The sequence below is a fragment of the Sorex araneus genome, chromosome 1, assembly GCF_027595985.1.
Source record: "Sorex araneus isolate mSorAra2 chromosome 1, mSorAra2.pri, whole genome shotgun sequence".
In the NCBI taxonomy this organism is placed as follows: Eukaryota; Metazoa; Chordata; class Mammalia; order Eulipotyphla; family Soricidae; genus Sorex; species Sorex araneus.
The window spans coordinates 374,398,630-374,423,853 of record NC_073302.1 but is presented as its reverse complement, the minus strand read 5'-3'; the positions used below and the strand labels follow the sequence as shown (position 1 = coordinate 374,423,853).

Sequence of the window (25,224 nt, the reverse complement as noted above, 5' to 3'; positions counted from 1 at the left end):
GGGCCCAAGTATAGAAATAAATTGTGTGTGCAGTTCTGTTTGTAAAATGCAAGTTTGTTTTTCTAACAAATGCACATATAACGAAGGATTCAAGAAGACTTTGGGTATAGTTATCAATAAACCATGAGTATTGTTTGATGCCCTGAAATTAATAAAATCAGCTTTTGGTGCTCTAGACATAACTTTATACCAACCTTTGTAGTTATCTTTTGCTTTTGCTTTTTTTTTTTTTCTTTTTGGGTCACATCTGGTTATACACAGGGGTCACTCCTAGCTCTGCATTCAGGAATTACCCCTGGCGATGCTCGGGGGACCATATGGTATGCTGGGATTCAAACCTGGGTCGGCCATGTGCAAGGCAAATGCCCTATCCAGTGTGCTATCGCTCCAGCCCCTGTAGTTATCTTTTTCTTAAGTGTTGAATCTCTATGGAGTGAATATTGACATTTGGATCACACAGTTCAGTCTTTAAATATTTTGGAATGCATAATTTGAGTCAGAGTACTTAACTTTTTTAAGTTAATAAATCTACAGAAATTCTATTTGGACTGGAGCAATAGCACAGTGAGTAGGGCATTTGCCTTGTTCCATCCCTCTCAGAGAGCCTGGCAAGCTATCGAGAGTATTCTGCCCACACAGCAGAGTCTGGCAAGCTACCCGTGGTGTGTTCAGCATGCCAAAAATGGTACCAAGTCTCACAATGGAGACGTTACTGGTGCCCGCTCAAGCAAATTGATGAACAACGGGACTACAGTGCTACGGTGCCTAATTATTAGAAAAGTTCACCCTACACCTTGATTTGTAGATAAAAAATTAATTAGGAGGCTGGAGAGATAGTACAGCAGGTAGGGCGCTCACCTTGCATGCAGCCCATTTGAGTTTGATCTCGAGAATCCCATCTGGTCCTTTGAGCACCACCAGGAGTAATTCCTGAGCACAGGACCAGCAGTAACTCCTGAGCATTTCCAGGTGTTGCCACAAAACAAAAATAATTAACTTGTCCCTTTTCCCCAAATTTGGAAAACCTCTTGAATGATAGTACAAATGTAAGAAAATTTTAATCTGGGGTCCAGGAGATGACTCAGAAGACTGGAACACATGCTGTGCATGTAGGTGCCAGCCCTGGGTTCAAGCCCTTGCATCGTGTGGCCCAGAGCCACCTCTGGGAATGGCTTCTGAGCACTGTGCCCCCAAGCACTTCTTATTGGGTGTAATCCCTTCCAAGAATTTTTTTTTTTTTGTCCAGTGTGAAATGTTTGCTTTAGCATGAATGTTTCATAGCTACTCTCACCAACTCTGTTCTGACGATTTGCATTCCATGACTCAACATGCGTGATAATAGACTATTAAGAATTTGAGTCCAGACCACGGAGCCAGATGGCTCCCCCCACCCCCATTGTGCACGTATGGCTGTGTCTCTCACAGATCCTTCTACTCAGATTCTCCTCGGAATCACATAAGCATTAGCTCTATATGCAGACATAACCAACATAAAAGTTTAAATCTGATATTTAGAGTGCAGCAGTCTGGAAAACTGTGAGGACTTTGAAAATTGCCTTAATATCTTAGTGGAGTGTTGAAGTCTCACAGGATTAGAGCATGACTAAGTGTTACTGAGTTTCTGCCAAGCTGTATAAGGTAAAATGAAAATGCAGTAAAAAATATGAAAGCAGCTATGTTGTACTGCTCTTAAAAAGTTTCTAACAGAATTATATAATTATTCTCAAGCGTTGGGAGGGTAGGTTTTGGTTTCAAGCCTTGCCATGATTGTGAGAGTCACTGTCATTAAATGATAAACATTTCCTTAGATCCCAAACTAGTAATAAAAATAAATGCAGCATTTTCTCATAATGTGAATAGAGGTTCTTGAGAGAATAATAATCAGTGTTGTTTTCCCACTACCATCTGAGACTGTTTCAGCACTTTGAAAGCTGCTTTTGTCTGTTAACTCATTGTTACGGACAAGTGTGACTAATGGTTTCAGTTCTTCTTGTCTCTTTAAAACCATGTCACTACCATTCAGCATTATTTTATCTGCATTTAATTTCTCAAATTTAAATCTGCATTTCCATGTCCTCTACTTGATTAAAGGGAAGAGTAAATGAGCAGAGCTCATTTATTTAAGCTCCTTCGTGTCTTTTCTCTTGGTAATGTGATTTTGAAGGTGTTCAGCAGCTGCTCAGTAAATAAGCCTAAGATGTATTCATTGAGGAGCAGCTCTTGTTCTCTCAAATATGAGATGTTCTTAGTGGAATTTTCATAGGAAAATTTTGTTCTTTGCTTGCTAAAACTTGAATAGCTTGTTCTATAACAGTCTCTCCTCTCCCTCTGTCTCCTTCTGTCTCTCTCAGGAACTCTTTCCAGTGAACAGACAGAGTGTGGATCACTTTGCTAAATACTTCACCGACGCCGGTCTGAAGGAGCTCTCTGACTTCCTGCGAGTGCAGCAGTCTCTGGGCACCAGGAAGGAGCTGCAGAAGGAGCTCCAGGAGCGCCTGTCTCAGGAATGCCCCATCAAGGAGGTGAGAGGCCTGGCGGGCATCCGCGTGAAGCCAAGAACGGAAGGAAGAATGTGAACTGCGCAGCACCTGCTTTACCTCCTGTTAGGAAACCTCCCTTGGCTTCATGTGGTGGCATGCTGGGGAGAGAGTTCAAGTGGTAAAGCAACAGGTTACTGGGACCACCCGGCCCCTGAGCACTGCTGGGTGTGCTCCCTATTAGTGTGTGTGTGTGTGTGTGTGTGTGTGTGCGTGCATGCATGTTTTTTTATATAGGGGGAGAAAGAGAGATGTATTGCTATGTCTACTAATTACTTATTTATACCATTTAAATTAGTTCCATTTTAGGGCCAGACGATAATACAGCAGGTAGGGTGTTTGCCTTACACATGGCAGACCCAGTTCCATCCCCTTCACCACATATCGGAATCACCCCCAAGTACCCCCCAGTACCTCCAGGAGTGCTTCTCGAGCACAGAGGCAGGGTAAACTGGATATGGTCCAAAAACCAAAATAGGAAAAAAGTATCTAAATTCGTTCCACTTCAGAGTATTGATTCGGAATCTTCTTTGAGTGTTGTAGAAGTCAATAATTATTCCCACGTAAGTGGCTTTTTTTTTTTAAGCCAAGTAGCTCCGATACTCTAAATAATTTTATTTGGTTACCAGTGCACCATCTATTCTCAGTACATGATCATTTTTCCATTTTGTGATTATGTGACATAATTAAGTATTTGGCTCATGGCTTTAAATCAGTACTAGATAAGCTGTGTATGGAGACATAACTGGCATTGGTTTGTATTTTTAAATCTGAAGGACAAAAGGTCTATGATTTGGAATTCATTAAACTAATGTCTTTCTGTGATCCACTTTGTATGTGTCCCTAAATGTAATGACTGTGTTTTTCCATAGCATATGTGTAATGCTATGGAAGCCGCAGTTTGAAGCTATGATACTTTTTTTTTTTAATTTTACCTGGAGAAAACTTTCTCTTCAAATTTGAATTAGAACTTTCTCATGGTCACCCCCCCAGTTCTGACTCCTTTACTTGTCACCTACTGTCATGTTCCTGGCCCTCCCTGCCTTGAGGCTTTGAGCTCTGGGAGACAGGTTACGTAGTTTAAGACTAGAGAATTCCAGAGTGATGCCATTTAGCAGAACATGGCAATGGTGCAACAAATATTGCCAAGTCTCATGACATTGAGGTCAACAATAAATCCAAATATATTTTCCATACAAGAACCTGGGCATGATACCTGTGGGAAATAATCAAAACCAAGAATCATGCTTCTTCCAGGTGCAGAGATGTTGAATTTTTGTATCCTTTCCAATTTGTGGAGTGTAAATTACCTGTTCTCTTTCTATTTTCAAAGACTTTTATATCTCTGCAGCCCAGATAAAGTTCCCAGGAAAGAAGATAATTTAGCTTCACTAAAATGGAATGAAAAATGTTATACTGTCCATATAGTAGTAAACTTAAGATATGTGATGGTTTTTAGTTATCTTCTGTTTGTGATTCCACTTTTTTTTTTCTTTTTGGGTCACACCTGTCAATGCACAGCAGTTACTCCTGGCTTTGCACTCAGGAATTACTCCTGGCGGTGCTCAGGGGACCATATGGGATGCTCGGAATCGAACCCGGGTTGGCTGCGTGCAAGGCAAACAACCTACCCGCTGTGCTATCTCTCCAGCCCCATGTGATTCCACTTTTAAAAAGAAAAAAAAATATTCCCCAAGCACATAGGGATTAAAAAGCTAGGCAGACATATGTTTACTACTGTCATGTTTGAACATAATTCTAAAATTCAACAAAAAAAAGCAACTCCATTAAAAATAGGAAGAAGAGTTGAACAGGCATCTTGGAGAAGTTGAAACTGGGAAAAGTATCATTGAAATTGGTCCCTAAGTGATTCTGAGCACGACTTGGTGGCACTTTAAGACCACCCCCCCCAAAAAAAAAAACTTTTTAAAAGCCCATTATTTATCAAGTAATATAAAAATGTAGATGTAAAGAAAAATTCTTACCTTTACCTTCTGCAAACCCCAAAAAAAAGACTGACTCAAGGGTAATCCCTGCTCTGCTGAGCTCAACAGGGTTCCTACATGTAAAAGCTTTTCTCCTGTGAACTATAGTTCTCTGTCTCTCTCTGTCTCTCTCTCTCTCTCTCTCTCTCTCTCTCTCTCTCTCTCTCTCTCTCTCTCTCATCAGTTTGTGGCTGACTCAAGCCTATATTAATTTTTAAAGGATGATTCTGTTTTGGAAACTAATCATTATGCTTTCCCCTCCATTTTGTAACCTGAGATTCCACCCCAAAGAGGAAGGGACAAAGTAGAGTATATTGTTCTAAAAATTTTTGGAGGAGCTGTCTGCACACTCAGCAGTGCTCAGGGGACCAAGTGGTGCGGGGCAGAAACCCCCAGCCTCCTGTGTGTGCGCCAGTCCACTGTGCTCTCTCTCCAGTGCAGAGCAGAGGATATTTTTATCTGCTCTGACTTCCTACTGACCAAACAGGCTGAGAAAGGCGCCCTCGTCTTCCTGTTACTCTCTGACGCTGGTTTTTATGAAATTTAGGTGGTGCTGTATGTGAAAGAAGAAATGAAGCGGAATGAGCTTCCGGAAACTGCAGTGATTGGGCTTCTGTGGACCTGCATAATGAATGCTGTCGAGTGGAACAAGAAGGAAGAACTCGTTGCAGAGCAGGCGCTGAAGCACCTGAAGGTACAGTGTCAGATGCAGAGAGGGCCTCAGAGCCGGAGCAGTAGGACAGCGAGCAGAGTGCTTGCCTTGCAAGTCGCCCACCCAGGTTCAATCCCTCACCCCCCATAACTTCCCCCGAACCTACCTGGCGTGATCCCTGAGTGTCGAGCCAGAAATAAGCTCTAAGTACTGCTGAGTATGGGTCAAGAACCAAAAGAAAAGAGAAAGAAAGCATCTTAGCTGCACTGACATTCTGACAGATGGCTTCCAACTGCACTTCCCCAAGACTCGGGCCAGATACATTTCCCAATGTTTTTTTCTTTCTCAGATTGTCAGTGCCTTAAATGTTTCAGCTGCAAGAGCCAAATATTTAAGGCAAGTTCTTATTGATAACATCACCAAAAAATTCCCAGAATCGGGGGCTGGAGAGATAGCACAGCGGGTAGGTTGTTTGCCTTGCACGCAGCCAACCCAGGTTCAATTCCCAGCATCCCATATGGTCCCCCAAGCACTGCCAGGAGTAATTCCTGAGTGCAGAGCCAGGAGTAACCCCTGAGCATCGCTGGGTGTGACCCAAAAAAGAAAAAAAATATTCCCAGAATCGTCTCATTTTAAGGATTAAAGGATAAAGAGAAATGTGATAACTTACCTTTCCTAAATGACAAAAAACTGAGATTTTTTTTAATTAAAGTACATGCATATAAACATTTGTTTATATGCATATCATTTAAATATTCTGCAAGTGGACTTTAGAATTTGTAAAGTATCTGAGTAGAGGAAGAAATAAGTGATTGAATAAATAGTATACACAAGTATGTATGTTTTGCTTGTACAACTATATTAAGACAACAGGATCAGAGAGATAGTACAGCAATTATGGCACATGCCTTGCATGTGACCAACCCAGGTTTGATCTGAGGACAGAGCCAGTTGTGGTACAGACAATAAATACAGGAGGGGAATAAATATATATGTATTGGGGTTGGAGAGGTAGTACAGCAGGCAGGGTGCTTGCCATGCATGCAGTGGGCCCAGATGCAATCCCTGGCATCCCATCTGGTCCCCCACGCAGAGTCAGGAGTAAGCCCTGAGCACCACCAGGTGTGGCCCCAAAACAAAACTAAAAAAAACCTAAAATCGTATTAAAACAAGTGGGAGACTTAGAGATTGTCTTTGAGTTTATATTTGACCTGACTAGTCAAAGACTCGACTATAAAAAAGGTAGAAAATAAGTTAAAGATGTCTCTGAGCGTGTCTTAGAGCAGAGCAGCAAATAGTCTGCAGATTAGGTCAGTCACGGAAGACTAGGAGGGTAGTTACTGCTTTTCATGAAAACCATGACTGTACTCCTGGGACTACAGACCAAGAATATTTGGAAGGAAGGGAACAATATGCACCATGTCATCAAGATGAGGGGGACCTGGGGAATGAGCCTGCCAGCATTCTTCCCAGACCTCACAGCTGTTAGCTTTATACAGTCTGAATTTTAGATCTGGTTTCCTTTCACTGTATCACTGTATCATGTCATCCCATTGCTCATTGATTTGCTCGAGCGGGTTCAGTAACGTCTCCATTCATCCCTGTCACATGCTAGTGTAACCTGATGGCGTATTGGCAGCTCTTTCAGGATCAGGGGAATGAGGACCATTGTTACAGTTTTTCACATATTGAGTATGCCATGGGTTCTTGCCAGGCTCTACCGATGGTTTCCTTTAGTGAGAGAAATTTGATAAGAAACGGGGCAAAGAAATTTAGTGATTGGACACAAAATTTAGGACCCTTTCCAGTAAAAAACAAAACATGCTAAAGGGCGTGTGCACTCGAGGGCTGTCTCATCGCCTGTGTTCTGTGCTCTGGAACCGCTGTGTATGGGCTGGTTTGGGACGGCCGTTGGCCAAGGACAGGTGAAGGAAAAACAAAGACCAAGCTGGTTGCTGATTAGTTACCGTTTAGTTACCAAGCTCTTAACTTATAGTTAAGCATTAGGCACTTTGGCCAGGCCCATCTCGATGCCAGGGTAGCACACAACTCACCACTTGGCCTGGGTCCGTCCCGTCCCTCATCGGGACCCTGGTTTTGGGGGTGCTGGGAAGTAAGGGCAGCTGAGGCTTAGGTCAAGAGAACAGATGCCCAGGAGGAAAATATCATGTAGAGTCAAATGACTCCCAGGTTATAAAAGCATAGCATTTGCTAAGTCTTCCTGTGTCCACACAAAAGGACATGGCTCCGAATAAACTATGCAAAGGACTCACGGAGAAGAGAAAAGCAATATATACAAGTCAACAGAACACAAAGAAAGATCTTACAAATAAACACAGAGGAATGGGAGCACTGTGATGGGAGTAACCCAATAAACCTAAGCTACCTGAGGCTGTGTTATCCTATACTTTCCTTGCTGGTGGCTGACCTGGTTCAGTTCCCAGTACCATTTATGGTCCCCCAGGCATGGCCAGGAGTGATCCCTCATTGCAGGGCCAGAAGTAAGCCCAGATCACCACCAGAGATGTTCCCCTCCCACCCACCCGCCAAAAAAAGTATATAATAAAGGGATAATCATAAAGTGAATGTTTCTAACAGATTGTTAGGATGGAGCCATAGCACAGCAGGTAGGGCGTTTGCCTTGCACGAGGCCAACCCATGTTCGATTCCTCCGTCCCTCTGGGAGAGCCCAGCAAACTGCCGAGAGTATCCCGCCTGCACGGCAAAGCCTGGCAAGCTACCCATGGCGCATTCAATATTCCAAAAACAATAACAAGTCTCACAATGGAGACATTACTGATGCCCACTTGAGCAAATCGATGAGCAATGGGAGGACAGTGCAACAGTGCTACTGCTAGGGCCCCAGGAATTTGGGCCCTGTACCACCCGCCAAGCTAACAATTTTTCTTCCCAATTCTGTTCTAGCAATATGCTCCTCTGCTGGCTGTATTCAGCTCCCAAGGCCAGTCTGAGCTGATCCTCCTCCAGAAAGTTCAAGAATACTGTTACGACAACATCCATTTCATGAAAGCCTTTCAGAAGATCGTGGTTCTCTTCTATAAAGGTACCTGTTCATATTGTTCCACTGCTCCTTGTCTGTGTCTTGTTGGAGTCGAAGTTCAGAGCGACAAGCCAAGGAGGAGGCAGAGGTTCATGGCGTTCATGCTAAATCTTGGCGAGTTTTAACGAAGCACCGTATTATGGAGAGAGAGTGCACACACCCTGAGCCATTTCCATTATCGGAAGTTGCTAAAAGACTCATGATGAATTGGTTATTATATTCTTGGTGGGAAGTAAGTGAAAAGAATGTAATTATGCAAAGTAATTAGGTCTGTTTTTTGAATTGGGAGAATTAGCTTTAATAACAGTGATTACTAGGATGCTTTATATAGTACATTCAGGCATTTTCAGGTGCCATAGAACTGACTAAAATTACTAAAAGTTACTTTCTTCACTTTGTATTTTAGTTAGTTGGCCTAGTCATTCTCTAATTTTTCACATTTACTGTCTATTCATCCATTTGTAAGGATTAGGTTGCCATGACAACAACTGGCATGGCCTTTAATGAATGCATGCTATTATGGTTTTTACTGATCTCAGTTTCTATATTTTCAGCCTATAAAATGTAGTCCTTGGGGGCTGGAGCAATAGCGCAGCGGTTAGGGCCTTTGCCTTGCACACGGCCGACCCGGGTTCGATTCCCAGCGTCCCATATGGTCCCCCAGCACCGCCAGGAATAATTCCTGAGTGCAGAGCCAGGAGTAACCTCTGTGCATTGCCGCGTGTGACCCCAAAAAAAGCAAAAACAAAATATGTAGTCCTTGACTATTCTTTGGGTTTATGTAGCTTTATAAAGGAGAGAAAGAAGAACTTAATATGATATGCTTCGAAAATAGAAGATATAAAATTAACTGTTTTTTATATTTTATATTAATAGAAAATATTTTAAAAATTAAAATAACTCTTAGATTGCCTGATATCAGGAAGTTAAAATACAAGGTAATACTAGCCAGATATTTCCTTTCTCTTTGGTGTTTTGTTTTGTCCCGGGGCTACAGCCAGCATGTTCAGGGCTGACTCCTGGCTCTGCATGCAGGGATCCCTCCTGGCAGGCTTGGGGACCATGTGGGATGCCCAGTTTGAACCCTGGTCAGCCTCATGGAAGCCAAGCATCCTATCTGCTATACTTGCTCTTCAATCCCCTAATGTGTTCTCAAAATTTTTTATATTGAATGATAATTAAATATTATTAATTACATTCAGTTTTTAATGTAATGTAATTATATTACATTGTGAAATGTACGAAAAGATTCCTATAGTAGCCTTCAGGGCCAACTGCAGAAAAACCCTGTGGTTTCTAGCACCCAAGAAAGAGTATCAAGATGCACCCTGTGGCCATTCTATACTCGACACAGCTCCACTTACACAGGTGGAGAACCTTGTAGAAAGGTTTTACAAAGTGGTTGGTTGGCATTTTCTGCTTCAAAAAGAAAACTGTTTATTAAAATGGTAGGTAAGCTAAGCTTATCTTCCTTCTAAATTAATTGCTAATTCAAACTGCATTTCTCACTGATTTTTTTTTCAAATTGAGACCTAGTTCTTTGAGTCCTTATGTGCATGAGACTCCACTTCATTTTTATACTCTACAAAATATAAAAGCTTTTTTTTTTCACTTTGTGGCCATACTCCGCAGTGTTCAGGGCTTATTCCTGCTGCCATACTCAGGGATCACTAGTAGTGAGGCTCAGGTTGACCATATGTGGTGCCAAGGATTGAACCCAGGTTGGCCACATACAAGGCAAATGCCCTACCCACTGAACTATGACTCTGCCCCCATAAAATAATTTTTTTAATGAGTGATGGCAGCCAGGTAGCATATGAAGTATTAAAATCCTTCACATGTCTTTTTTTTCTTAATTTATTATTTTTCATTAGTGAATCACCATGAGGGTGCAGTTACTGATTTACATATTTTTTGTGCTTGTGTTTCAGTCATACAAGTACCCATACCTCCACCAGTGCCCATTCTCCACCACTGATGATCCCAGTATCCTTCCCACCCCTGCACTCCATTCCCCTTCCCACCCCCACTGCCTCTGTGGCAGGGCATTCCCTTTTGTTCTCTCTCTCCTTTTGGGTGTTGTGGTTTGCAGTAGAGGTATTGGGTGGCCATTGTGTTCAATCTGTAGTCTACTTTCAACACCATCTCCCATTCTGAGCGGGTCCTCCAACCACTCTTTACTTGGTGTTCCCTTCTCTATCTGAGCTGTCTTTTCCCCCAGCATGTGAGGCCGGCTTCCAAGCCATGGAGCAAACCTCCTGGTACTTATTTCTACTATTCTTGAGTGTTAGTCTCCCATTGTGTTATTTTATATTCCACAGATAAGTGCAATCATTCTATGTCTGTCTCTCTCTTCCTGACTCATTTCGCTTAGCATGATACTTTCCATGTTGATCCACTTATATGCAAAATTCATGACTTCATCTTTTCTTCCTTCACATGTCTTAAAATAGTAAACTAACATTTCCCCTATTAAATAGCATCTTATACTCCTTACCGGTAGCAAAACAGGCTGCTTTGAGTTTCTTATTCTTTAGCCCCAAAATATTAAAGAGCATTGACCTGAAGATATAAAATAACCTAAAAGTAATTCCAAGTCAGTTTAAAAAGCACAAAAGGTAGTAACTCTTCACTAGGGAATGAACTGGGTGATCAGCATTTTTCTTTCCTTAAGTACAATCATTTATTTTTTAAAATAATCATAAATTAGTAAGGCAAGTCAGAGCAGGCCTGTGGGATATTGAGATGTAAAAACTAAATGTGATTTTCTAGGTGACGTTATAATTTTGCACAGAATTATACACGTAGTCTGTTTTTCTGAATGAAATAATGAGGTTTCTCCTGAGAATTTAGAATCCCTATGGCACTATTGTTTTGTATCACTATCAGGAAAATTACTGTTTACCTCCTTAATCTTTTTTAAAATAGCTTTGTCTTTGACTTGATGTTTTTAACAAATACCTGTGCATCAAGAGATTTTTTTTCAAAAGGATTTAGATGCTCTTATTTTGTACTGTATATGACTGACTAAAAAGATTTGTCAAGCCTTGTGTGTCAAAGCACTGCTGTTCAAGTTCCGGCTTGCCGATGAATCACCTGGAGAGCTTCTTAACACATAGAACCCTGAGGGTTCTGATGCAGAGGGTCCGTCTTAGGCCTGGAAGTTTGCCCTATCAGCATTTTTCAGGCAGTACCATGATTCAACAATCACGGCTAGAGCCAACGGCCTAAGGGTAGTGATCATATTCCTTGAACCATTGCAACATATTTCAGATTGTGCATATCATTAATTATTCGATGCATACATACACATTTAATTTTCACAGTGTCTTCATTCTTTTACTAGCTGTAGATTCCTGTTATTTATTTAAGAAACTTTTCTTTTTTCTTTTTTTATTTTTTTGAAGGGGTTGGGGATTGGTGGTGTTTGGGCCACCTCCTGAATGGGCTTATTCCTTGCAAGTCTTAAGCGACCATGTGTGGTGCTGGGGATTGAACTCTGGGAGGCTGAGAGAAAAGCAAGCCCCTACCACTCTGCCCTGTTTTTTCAATTTAGAGCAGGTTTTAAACATGTAATAAAAAGGTGAATGATGTTTTCCATCATTTAAAGAAAAAAACTGGTGATGGGTCACCTACTGAAGATATGCTTTCTTATTATATCCTTTTTTCTTTTTTTTCTTTATATATTTTGGAGACAAGAAAAAGAGCAAATATTGCATTAATTTTCTTTTATATCCCACAAATGAGTATGATCATTAAATCTTGCACATATTTTCAAATATCATGTTAATTCTTTAAATAATTACTTTTCTGAAAGGGCTGGAGTGATAGCACAGCGGTAGGGCATTTGCCTTACACGTGGCCAACCCAGTTTCGATTCCTCCACCCCTCTCAGAGAGCATGGCAAGCTACCCATGGCTTGCCAGGCGTATTCTGGAGTATTCCATATGCCAAAAACAGTAACAGCAAGTCTCAAAATGGTGAATTTACTGGTGCCCGCTCAAGTAAATCGATGAGCAGCGGGATGACAGTGACAGTAACAGTGACTTTCCTGAAAAGTATTGTCATGTTTTCTGCATGAGGGTTGGAAAATATAAAACTACTCAATTACTATTTGTATCTATATTATCTGTTTTTTACAATGATTCATCAGGTTAAATTATCTAAAGAGCCAATAATATGTAAAGCCTTGCATTTCTCAAATAACTTTTTCAAGAAAACCAATGTTTTGTACAAGAACTATTTTTTCTCATCAAATGAATGAATGGGAGCATTTTAAGTGTATTGATTACATGCATAATGAATGGTAGGTACTGGAAATTAAGAAAATAGTCTCTGACTTCCTGGATTTCAGAAGAAAAATAAAGAATTAGAGTCATTAGGTCAGTTACTAAGAGAAAAAAGTCACAGGGCTGGAGCAGTAATACAGGGCATTTCACCTTGCATGTGGCTGACCTGGGTTCAATCACTGGCAATCCATATGGTCTCCTGAGCCCCACCAAGAGTGATCCCTGAGTGCAGAGTGATCCGAGGGACTTACTTGGCCCAAAAAGGAAAGAGAGAGAGAGGGTATTGATTATGAACATCTTTGCAACTGCATATCTCATGGTGGAGAGAGAGAGAGAGAGAGAGAGAGAGAGAGAGAGAGAGAGATCTTACTAGGGTTGACAAAAAGCAGTAGGATATTAAGATATCAACAGAAGGGCTTTGGAGTCAGAAAAAGAAAAATATATTTTAGGGAGAAAAATACTGCTTTATGCTGAAGAAAATCTGGGTGCAACTGAAGAACCTCTTGTTATATTTCTCTTCTTTAACTGATACTGTGTATTTCTCATAGGCATTCCCCCAGAGATGCCAAGTCATCTTATTATCACTTAATTTGATTCATTCCTCTTACCATCTTCCTCTTTTTCCTAGTGGGAAAAAATCTTGGCTCCCACCCTCCCTCAACATATACGCATGCACACACACACACACACACACACACACACACACACACACACACACACACACACACACACACACACACAGAGCCAGGGCCTCACATTTGCAAGACAAGTGCTTGGCTCCCACCCTCCCTCAACATATACGCATGCACACACACACACACACACACACACACACACACACACACACACACACACACACACAGAGCCAGGGCCTCACATTTGCAAGACAAGTGCTCCGCTACTAAGCAACATCCCTGGCACTCTCCTACTTTTTCATTCTTCAAAAGAAGTTCCTTTTATAATTAATCTTTCCACTAAGCAAAAGTTGAGTTTCTTCTTAACTATGATGTTCTTAATCTCAGAAGTTGCTGTCTTTATGGTTTCTCTCCCTTTTTTTATTTATTTCTTTCCTCTGTGAATTTGGTCTTGAAAAAAGTATTTATTACTAAATTAGACTCTTCTAAGAACTTACCCTTGCATTTTGGTATTATTGTGTCCTATCTATGTGTTTCATTTGCCCTTTTCCTTGTGGGCAGTTTACCTATTTCACAAACTTAGCCACTGAAAAACATTTTAATGATTGCAAGACCTCTTGCAGCCTCTGTGGGGCAATAAAACACAGAAATAAGCTCTCAGTTTGCAGAAAGATAAGCTCAGACAAACATTGTTACTGAACTGCAACCTACATCATCCTTCCAACCTGTATGCAACTGTGTACATTTTCTTCAGAAAAATATAATTTCTCTTGTCTTGCTTGTCATATTTGAACTCTTTTTGTTTCAAAACAGTAATAATAATGATTCTTCAGTACCTATATAATTCATTAGCCAAAAAATATACAAATGGTAGTCTCCGTGAGCACACTTGTCTTACTGATAGGGGAGTTTAGAAATTACTAACAGTGCTCAGTAGTATCTTTTTTTCTTTCTTTTTTTTTATTGAATCACTGTGAGATACAGTTATAAAGCTTTAAGGACAAATTTATAGTAAAAAAGAACCTATATTTGAGCTATTGATTGTTCTTGAAAGGGTTTTGCAAATCAGTCTTATAAATGAACAGATCACTTCCTCATACTACCGTCCACCTGCTCCATACCTACGTGAGAACTGGCTTTCTAATTCTATATTCTCAACCCCAAGTGAAGCAGAAACAGCAAATGAGTAGAAATAAAGAGAATTTCCATAAGAGTCATGACTATGGGGCAGAGGAGATAATGCAAGGTACTTGGCCTTGCATGTGGTATGACAGCTGTGGCTCTGGTCTGGATCTCTGACACCAGATATGTCCCATGAACACCGCCAGGGGTCACTCCTTACCAAGAGCAACAACTGAGCAGCGTCTGTGCTCAAAACAAGCAAAATTCCTGATTATAACTTTGTGCCTAGGTTCTTAAAATATTCTTAAAGTGAATAAACCTAGACTTTGTCCTTCCTTTGCAAATTCAATGATTTGTACATTTAATGATAAATGAAACATTTAGAAACCAACATTTTTTTTAAAAACTAACCTTACTCTGCATTTTAGTCAGAGTACTGATCCCAGGAGCTTTGTCTTTATGAAGAATCATTAATATTTGTTCTATCTTTTTTGTTCTAAATTTGTGTCCTATCCATATTTTTCACTTGCCCTTTTTTTTCCTAGGAAAGTAAATCTCCTTAAAGGATGAGTCATTTGAGGTTGCTGCTTATTCAAGATGTGTTTAAAATTGACAGGCCAGAGTGTTCTGACAGATGTCACTTGTAAAATTATAAAATAGCTCATTTCCCTACCCGTAAAGTAGACCATAAGAGATTGCCATGTTCCTGTAGTGATTTACAGACTTGCTTTATTTGATCCCTGATGAGATGTAAATTATGTTAAAATGTTTATTAATCTAATTGCTAAAATATGGTAATGTTCATATATCATGAAATGATTGTTTTTAATTAAACTTTAGAACATAGCACTTACTTGAAATATATAGTAATTACAAAAAATTTGATTTCAAATTGCAGCTGATGTACTGAGTGAAGAAGCGATATTGAAATGGTACAAAGAAGCACATGTTGCCAAAGGCAAAAGTGTTTTTCTTGACCAGATGAAGAAATTCGTTGAGTGGTTACAAAATGCAGAAGAAGGTATGATTCCACTTAAGTATCTTGATAACATTTAGCAAACAACATTTTCATTATAATTCAAGATAACATCTACCTCTTTCACAGATTTTTAATTTCCTAAAAAAAGTTCTTGAGGTGACTTTTGTATGAAACATTTGGCTACATCTTGGTTTCTTAGTCTTTCTTTCTGAAATTAAGGCAGTAGAAATTTCTAGATGATGGAAAAACAAAAATTCTTAAGTTATCTATCCTGATAGAGGACAAAAGAGGAAGAAATAATCAGCAGATGTTAAAGGACAAAAATATTTTGACATAATTACACATTCTTGCATTATGTAGATTTAAAAACAAAAAACCCTTACCAAGGGACTAGTATTTAATCTGGGACCACAGGTTAAATAATAGATGAGAGTAAAACTGACTAAGCATGAAAAAGTTTAGACTATCCAGAAAATATGCTTTGTATTGTCTGGCAATATTTATGAGTGTTTTCCAGAAAATACTGTTTTGTTTAGAAGCAAATAAGAGCCAAATTTGTTCTGCCATCAGATTATGACAGATGGCTATTTCCTCTGGTAAATGGTAAACAAACATGTCCTTGGGGTGGGTAAGGGTGGGCTATGGATTAGAAACTCAAGGTCTCCTTGCTTAAATCTCTGTTAATATTAACATCCAGGTGTGAGCCGCTGAAGGTTCAAACCAGCTTCAGTCCATTTCAGGCACCTTCAAAATTAAAAACAAACTGATTTTTCTTTCTTTCATAGAATCGGAATCGGAAGGTGAGGAAAATTAGATTGCTGAAGCAAGAAGCACAATACCTAGCTCACCACACAACTCTATGGTTGGGAATGCTGAACCATTTGAGAAGAGAAACTTGGCTTCTGTTTTCACAAAAGAAATAAAGAATAGGATAGGCTTCCCTTGTGCAGGGGGGAAGGGGATTTTTGTTTTGTTTTGTTTTTCAATGGAGCCCTGAGGCATCAGCTATTATACTTGGGACTCTACCTCTTGTTCACTATACGCTAACTTAAAGCCATTCAACCAGGAGTCTTAGGGATCTGAAATTCTGTACTCAGCAGACTCCTCTTTTTTAGCTGTATTTTTCAGGTACTGTGTGGTAAATGCCCCACTGGTGTCTATTACAGGGCCACTTTGGTAGTTGTGTATCTGCTCGTGTATGTGATTTGACAAACCAGTTTTTTAAAATAAATGACTTTTTAAAAATCTGGGCTCATATTCTCAGGGCTTTGACTTCTTTTCTGAAACCGACGCAGAGAACATACGATGTGATACCTGTTTCAGACAACCAGAATCTCAAATAACTGCATTTCTTCTCATCCAGGAAAAAAAAAAAATCTGTTTCTTTGGTCTCTGTAACTAATAACTTTTATCTTTGAGATGAAAGAAATCAGTCCAAAGTTATCCTCACCCACACACAGATTTGCTATGGCTCCAGGGAAAAGAGAAGAATGGAAGGTTTGCTGGTCAGGGCTTAGGACCATCAAGGGCTGCCTTGTGGAGGTTATATGCAGTTGTACGCAACACAATAGTTTGGGGATAAATCTTCACCTAATAGTACTAGAACACTATGAGAAAGTATAAAAAATACCTTTGTAAACATAGTACAGTGAGTTATGTACTTGCCTTAGAAGTGGTCAGTCTGCATTCATTGTTGGCACCCTATCTGGTCCCCAAGTACCCAGGACTGATCCCTGAGTATGGAGCCAGGAGTAAGCCCTGAGCAACACCAGGTGACCAGAATGAAATGCCTTTGTAAAACTGGCCTGGGGAAAGCATGACATAAAAGACATTCCCCCCCACAAGTCTTTATAAATATGAGAAAAATAGGGGCTGGAGCAATAGCACAGCGGGTAGGGCATTTGCCTTGCACTCGGCAAACCCAGGTTCGATTATTTTTCTCATTTTTTTGGTGTGTGCTTTTTGGGCCACACCCAGCAATGCACAGGGGTTACTCCTGGCTCTGCACTCAGGAATCACTCCAGGCAGTGCTCAGGGGATCATATGGGATGCTGGGAATCGAACCTGGGTTTGCCGAGTGCAAGGCAAATGCCCTACCCACTGTGCTATCGCTCCAGCCCCAAGGGGGTGCTGGGGGACTATATGTTGTACCAGGAATTGAACCCACGTCAGCTGCATGGAAGGCAAGTGCCTTATCTGCTGAATTCTCCTGAAAAAAAAAAAAAATTAAATTAAACTAAAAATAAGATAAAACCTGTATTATTGTTAAGCCCTTCTGTATCAGTTTAATGCTCTGCTCTTAAATAGTATTCTTATTGACATTTTACCATATCAATAACTGTACATAACAATGATTTCAAAATCTATGCAGTTATTTTTGGTATGGTGATGTCAAGTTCGCTTACTACTCTTTTTCAATATAACACATTTTGCCTTGGGGTGGAGAGATAGCTCAGCAGCTGAGTGCATGCATTTACGCAGGTGCTGAGTTCAATTCCCGGCACTGCCCGATTCCTCAGAGTCTGCCAGGAGAGATCACTGAGTCAGGAATCGCCCCAGACCACAGCCAGGGTTAGTCCCAGATGGCCCCAAATAAAGAAAACCTTTTGCCTTAAAAATAATCCTTTAGGTCACAGAGACTGGCACACATACAAAAGAACAAAAACAACCACTGCTGGGGTGAATGTGGGGAAAAAGGAGACTCATTTATTGCTGGTGTAAATGCCGACTGGTCAGCCTTTTTGGAAAACAATCTAGACATTCCTCAAAAAACTAGAACTTCGATTTGACCCAGCAATACTACTTCTGAGACTATACCTTGGGCACCCGAAATTACACAGCAGAAACACCATCTGCACTCCTTTGTTCATTGCAGCACTATTCACAATAGCCAGAACCTGGAAACAGCCTGTGTGTCCAAGAACAAACAACTGGATAAAGAAACTATGCATCTACACAATGGAATACTATACAGCTGTTAGGAAAAAAGAGGTCATGAAATTTGCTAATAAGTGGATGGACATGGAGTGTATCATGCTGAGTGAAGGAGAGGGACAGATATAGAATGACTGCAATCATTTGTGACATATATAAAAAAATAGTATGAGACTAATATTCAAGACCAAGCAAAACAGGGCCCAGGAGGACTGGTCATGTGTGTGTATGTGTGTGTGATTGACGGTGGGGGATCGGTGTGGAGTACGTAAGATAGAGAAGGGACCAGTATGACAGTAATAGCAGGAAATGATCATGCTGGACAGGAAGTGAATGTTAAAAGTAGGTAAAGGATTATACGTGATAACTTTTTAGTATCTATATTACAAACCACAATGCCCCCAAAAAAGGGGTGTTAAGAGAGAAGGGGAGGAGCTGGGGAGAAGTGGGAGGGAAACTTAGAGACATTGGTGCTTGGAAATGTATACCGGTGGAGGGATATGGATATTGGAACACTATGACTGAATCCAAATCATGAATGGTTTTGTAATGGTCTATCTCATGGTGATTCTTTTTTAAAATAATAATCCTTTAGGGCCTTGAAAGATAGCCCCATAGCTCGATTATTTGCATGCCAGAGCTGGAGGTTCAATCCCTGACACTGTATAGCTCCCAAACACCTGTGGGTGTTACCCAAAACCAACAAAATAACCATTTAGGAAATAGGGAAATAGTTCAAAGTTCTGGTGTACATACCTGACATGTGGAGACCTGACATTTCATGATCTCCAAGTACCACTTGACATGTAACCCTGGTAACTCCCCAAGCATTCAAGGGTGATCTTGTCTCCCAAGTCTTGAACCCTCCATCAGTTTCACACAGCTGGACTCAGTTTCACTGGGAGTGGCCCCAGGGTCCCTTAAGCACTGCTCAGGAGACTCTCCAGCCCCCTCCGAAGGAAAAGAGTAATAGGACCACTTAAAAATTCTTAACTTAAATCTCTGCCCATCTATGAATATTTAGAAAATAAGAAATTGTGTCACAAAGATTTCATATTTTTTAGACAGTGTTTATTTTTTCTTCATTTGCATTTGTACCCTTAAATGCTTTTCACCTCTATTATGGGTACAGTTAAAGAAAGCTCTTTCAACAATATTAATCTAAATACGTGAAAGTTGAGACTCCCAGAATTCTGCAGATTCGGCTCATAAAACTGTAGGTGTAGGTGTGGGAACTAGTAAAATATTTTACACTCAAGCCAAGAAAACCAGCAGTGTGGGACAATTGCCAACTTGCACTGCTGTAGGGTGGTCCAGTATGCACCATCGTCCCCAGGCCGGCTGACCTAGCGTCTGTAACCTCACCTCCCAGCTAATGCAAGCCTCTGGGCTTTGAAAGATGGGAGGGTTGTCTTCAAGGGTAGATGATCATCTGCTCTCCCGGACTTATAAATGGAGGTAAAGTATCTCTTCTTGTTGGTAGACGTAAAGTGTCTCTTCCATGCAAAACACCTTTTCAGAGCTAGGCTAGGTTTTACATAATTATATCTCTATACTGTGTGAGGGGTGGAGGGGTGTAACAAATCAAATGAAGACAATCATTGGGCTTGTCCTAGAAGCCTCCTTAATCCTGCTTCCAAGCTACTCATTGAGCTCTGAGTAATTCTTTCACCTGTGTTTGAACTGAAGACAGAATTTTTTCTTTAAGTGATCAGTTGATCCTACAGTATCCTTCTTGAGCAGGAACACATGAAACATTATTGTTTAATAAGCCAAATGTTGCACTGTTTTGACAGATTAATTGTCACATTTGACCAAATTATAACTTTTTTAGAAAGCTTTAGAATGCATATATTAGGGTTGTTCTCTCTACCACCCCAGGAAGATCACCTCTGCCTCCCAAAAAGGAACATTCCCATTTTATATGGATAGGATATACTGAAATCAAATCATAAATCACTGATTTAAAGTGTACTTCCTCCTGCTATTTAAGCAGAGGGGCAGAGAGATGAATTTGGAATTGGTTACTTGGCTCTATTGTAATTAGACTTTTAGCTAATCAGTCGGTCACTTAACTCTGGGCATTTCCTATGCTTAATTGTAAAATAAGGAACTCAACAAGTTTATACTCTGGTCCTTCGGAAGTCCCACTGCCCAGTGTAATATATCAAACTTTGCATGAATTCTTAAAGTGGTTTTTGATTTAAGAAAGGTTAAATTAGGGTTGGCTTGCAAACCACAGAACTCATCAGTCACCAAAAGGATTTCGTATCAATTACTGTCCACGCCTCTTACCCTCCAAGTCCAACTCCCACCCCTGAATTTCTGTCTCCATCTGAGGACCAGATCTTCAGTAATTGCTAATGCTTCTCAAATCATGACACAGCGGCAGGCTGAAGATTATGATGACCCACTTCTATGCTTTCTGCGATCTTTTATGTCTTCCATTAAAAAAAAAAAGGTGCATATGTTTGTACAGTTCTGTATTTTTCATTTCTATTCAACACAACACATAGCCTGTCAGGAAGTTGGTGTTCAGAAACTCAAGAAATAGGACCCTCTGCTCCTAAAGACTTGGATTCCAGAGGCCGTGTAACCCACTTTGGCATCCAGAGCAGCTTCTTACAGCAATTGCACTGGGACTGTGAGCTGGGCTACAACTCCCCGCTGCCTGGGGATGGATCTTTCCTCTCCACCCTGTTTTTCTGCACAGAAAATGGTGGCGACAGCAATATCCACGTGGCGGGAGCCACCTTCTAAGACTCCTAACCCAGAGGTATACGGTTTTTACACTTTGGGGCTCCTAGGCAATCATGGGAAGTGGGTGTTACCAGCACTTTAGGGTGTTACCTAAAGACTTTGATTCCAGAGGTCTTTTAACCCATTTTGGCATCCAGAGCAGCTTCCTACAGCAATGCACTGGGACTGTGAGCTGGGCTATGCAATTTCTGGCAGAATTTTCCCCGGACTTTATACAGAATAATTGCTAGCATACATAAATAAGGAATAATTTCTAACATGCATACAGAGGATGTATGTTAACAGTTCCTTTTTAAAGGGTTGATCATATGCATTCTTACATATTTGCTTTCCTTTAAAATTTTCAGCTTTGAGACCACAGCTTGACTACAATCACCTGAGAATGTGGATTATGCACTAAAGTTTAAATAGAAATGCATCATGTAGACATGGAGAGTAATACGCTAAGTGAAATGAGTTAAAAAGAGGGACAGACATAGAAGGACTGCACTCATTTATGGAGTATAGAATAACATCACATGGGGCTGACACCCAAGGACAGTAGATTGTGGATTATAGGTGCTGACTACATAATGTTGGCCAGCCAAAGAAAGCTAAAATTGCACACCAGTTCCCACCCTTTTGCCTTCAGCAGAATCACCTGGAGGGCTTGTTCATCATGCACTCCCCATGGACCTCTAGATGCATAGTGGGAGGTTGGGACATACTCCTGGCTTTGTGCTCCAGGAACACTGTTGGCAGTGCTCATGGGACCATCTGGAATGCTGGGGATTGAGCCCTTGTCAGCCACACGCTGCTACCCCCTCATCAGGCATTGATGACACCAGTCTCAGAATTCCTGACTCTGCTCCTTGGGGAACAACAGGATTTGGATTTTTAACTAGCTCTCAGCTCCCACACTTATGCTGGTCTAGTAACACCAAGTGCTGGCTGACACCCTGTTCTTGCCAACTTTACCCAGATACTCCCTCTTGCAAGGTTTTGCTTCTGGGCTGCTTTGCAAGGTTGGGTCTTATCAGCTCCAGTGCCTGTCACCATACTCCACAAGAGGCTTGTAACTCCACCTGCCGCCTCATACCCAGGACTGCCGATCTAGCCTGGGTCAGTGTCAGTTTGACACAGGATGTTGGCACCTCCTTCCATAATGTGATTGTGTTAGTTCAAGCACTAAAGGCCAAAAACAAGGCCTGTTTCAATTGCAGGTGCCAGGGACATTTATAGATTACAAAAAAAAAGGAGGAAAAGATCAACAAAAGGCAGACAGGCTCCAGGAACAGGCACCCTTGTAAGAAGGGACATCATCAGTGTCGTTCTAAATAAATATCATGCAGAAGGCACACCCACTCAGCAGGGAAGCAGGTGGTGGGGCAACTCTCAGCCCCAAACCGAGAGTATTCCCAAACCCCATCCACCACATGGTTGAGTCACAAAATAGTTGAGCACAACAGAAGGGAATGCAGCTCTCAGCTTAGCCACCAGCAATACATTGGTTATCACATCTGACACAGGTGGCATTGTTTCCAGCTGGCATCTATAGGCTAAAACTGACACAGTGGAATTACTCACAAGAAAAAGAAACAGTCCCTTGAAGGGTTGTATCATTAGTCGAAGAGTTATTGATTCTGATATTGCCAGGGGAGTCAAATTAATGTCTATTACAGAGTTAATGTCTATAGAAGAATCGCATAGCTTATACCCTCACACTGCGTTAAGGTAGGGAAAGCAGTGAGTGGGGTAAGAGGTGCTGAAAGATTGGGTAGTTCAGGTCAGGCATAATGGACTCAAACCATAAGACTTAAATGACTCATGATCAATTTGGTCATTGAAGGAAGGACATTTTGGGGATTGTTAGATATCAAAGCTGAGTGCTTTGTCATGTCTACTCTCCCATGGCCAGAGAGCTGGTCCCTGAAGGGATCATCCTGTGCCATAGCAGGAACAGAGGGTACACAAGCTCTTTTAGTCAGATAAAGTGCCATTATTTTAAGCTGGTAAGAAAAAAGGTGGTTAAAAAAAAAAAAAAAGTCACTCAGGCACAGTGCAACCATTTGCATTCGCTGAAATTCATGTCCATCGTTGGGATCATGATATCTCATCACAGATGAAAACAGGGATGGTTACTGCTCCTTTGTAATAGTGGCCACTGGCCACTGGCCACAAATCCCTCCCCCCCCACCCCGCCCTATTCCCACCCAGCATAGTGGGTGTCATGTGTTAGAAAAGAGAGGAGCTTGTCTGAGTGCAACAGTGACTCCTACCTAGGAAAAACTTCAAGCAATAGATCAGTTAGTAACAGAACAGTTACAGATGGGTCATAAAGAGACTAACAGTCCATGGAATAGACCTCACTTTGTTATAAAGAAGAATGGTCGATGGTGGCTACTCCATGAACTTCATACAACCAAATGCCACTATGAAAGGGATGAACACACTGCAACCCAGATTGCCAGCCCAGCTATGATGCTCTGGTAGTGTTAGCTCTAAAAGACATTTTTTTCACCATCCCTCTTCCCACAAATTAAAAAAAAATGCTTTTACAACACCAGCTATTAATAATGCAGCCCGGACTAAGAGATATCAATGGAAGGTACTTCCCCAAGGAATGAAAAGTAGCCCCACATTATGTCAAAAGTATGTGGACTATGCCCATTTTTGCCCTGGATGTGCTTTGCTATCACTCAGTGGATGACTTGTTGATTGCAAAACAATCTTCTATCTTACTTGCAAAAGCCATGAGTAAATGGAAAATCAAGTTCAAACATGTTGACATGATTGTAGGCCCCCCAAAAAATGCAGCTGGAATATCTTTATGAGTATCTGGGTTCGATAATGGATTTATCTCAGATATGCCCTCCAAAATTGGAGATAAAAGTGGCCAAACTTAAGACTCTTAATGACTTTCAAAAATTATTGGGAGATACTAATTGAATGAGGCCTTTTCTTCCTATATATCTATAGCTAAGTTGGGTGTGTAATTCAAAGAATTAGAAGGACTACTTAGTTGAATTCCCCAAGAAAATTTATCAAAGAAGCTAAACTTGTGCTACAAAAATTAGCCATATGACCACAAATGCTTGTCTTGCATTGATATCCCTGGATAAACCTAGTTTTGACTAACAGTGGAAAGAAGGAGAGATTTCACTAACAGTGGAAATCTCTGAAGAGATTCCTTTGCAATATTAATCCAACCAGAATTCCAAGTACTAAAATACTTTTATTTGTCAAATCAGCCCAAGTTTTATAACACCTTACTGTTAAAAATAAAAGGCATTCCATTCTCTGTGAGCAAAAGCAAAAAGCTACATCATTTATGAAACTTAACTTTGTGTGTGATATAGTTAGATAGTAAGGTGCTTACAAGGCCACCAGACATGGATCCTGACCCTGAAACATCTGGCTATCAGTGCTGGGAAGATATTTCCTGTAGGATGACATTAGTTTGCCCTTTCCCTCCTTGCCACAAGTAGCTTGTCCTGGTTTTACCCAGAGTTTAGGCTTACCCCAGTCTCACCCATCAAGGTGTTCCCGAATCTCTCCCATCCCTTTGTTTAGCTATAATCACTTCTCCATGCTCTCTTCCCCAAAAGAGTTAATCCTCGGCTTTCCCTTAATCCGACTCTGCTAATTTGCAAGGTCAGACCTTCCTAGGATACTGAATTTATATTATATAAGTTAATATTGCCTTTCTCCTCTTCTTGTGCCTTTTGAATTATTTACTTTAAAGCTATGACTGTTTTGTATAGACACAAGAAGACAATATTATGTTTTTATAACTTGGGAATTAATTGGCCTCGAATATTATTCCCTCCTGGGCCTCTGCTTTCTCCACTTAAGCCTCAGTTGCCCTCAGTTCCTAGCACCCCAAAGTAGGGTCCCCGACGTGGGACAGGAAGGATCCAGGGCAAGCGGTGAGTTATGTGCTACCCTGGCATCGAGATGGGCCTGGCCAAAGTGCCTAATTCTTAACTATAAGTTAAGAGCTTGATCATAGACAAATGCTGTCATGATCCAATAGTAATTTTGAGACTGGGACCCTGCCAGGGATAGGAAAGACTGATCTGGCCTGAGCACTGTAGTCTGAGATTGAGATGGCCCCAGGAGAGCAATTCTATAAGCTTTAATGCATCTCTTATTGTGTCCATACAAAATAATTAATATTATGAATTCTTATATGTTTGCTGGCTGAGGAGAAGAGAAACACATTCATGGGACTCCACCCTTGGGTGGATCCTCCTGCTGAAAGAGAATTAAGTCCTAGGAGAAGCATCCC

At 40.9% G+C, this 25,224-nt stretch overlaps 1 protein-coding gene across 1 annotated transcript in view; it reads left to right on the top strand.

The window, feature by feature from the left end:
• BZW2 (basic leucine zipper and W2 domains 2) overlaps positions 1 to 16,515 on the top strand; it is a 64,937-nt gene extending 48,422 nt beyond the window's left edge. Inside the window, exons 8-12 of the mRNA XM_004602231.2 lie at positions 2,352 to 2,522; positions 5,070 to 5,216; positions 8,100 to 8,238; positions 15,180 to 15,302; positions 16,046 to 16,515. Of these exons, the coding sequence (XP_004602288.1) occupies positions 2,352 to 2,522; positions 5,070 to 5,216; positions 8,100 to 8,238; positions 15,180 to 15,302; positions 16,046 to 16,074 (609 nt within the window). The 3' untranslated portion in view covers positions 16,075 to 16,515. The remainder of the gene's footprint in view (positions 1 to 2,351; positions 2,523 to 5,069; positions 5,217 to 8,099; positions 8,239 to 15,179; positions 15,303 to 16,045) is intronic.
• Positions 16,516 to 25,224: the final 8,709 nt, after the last annotated feature.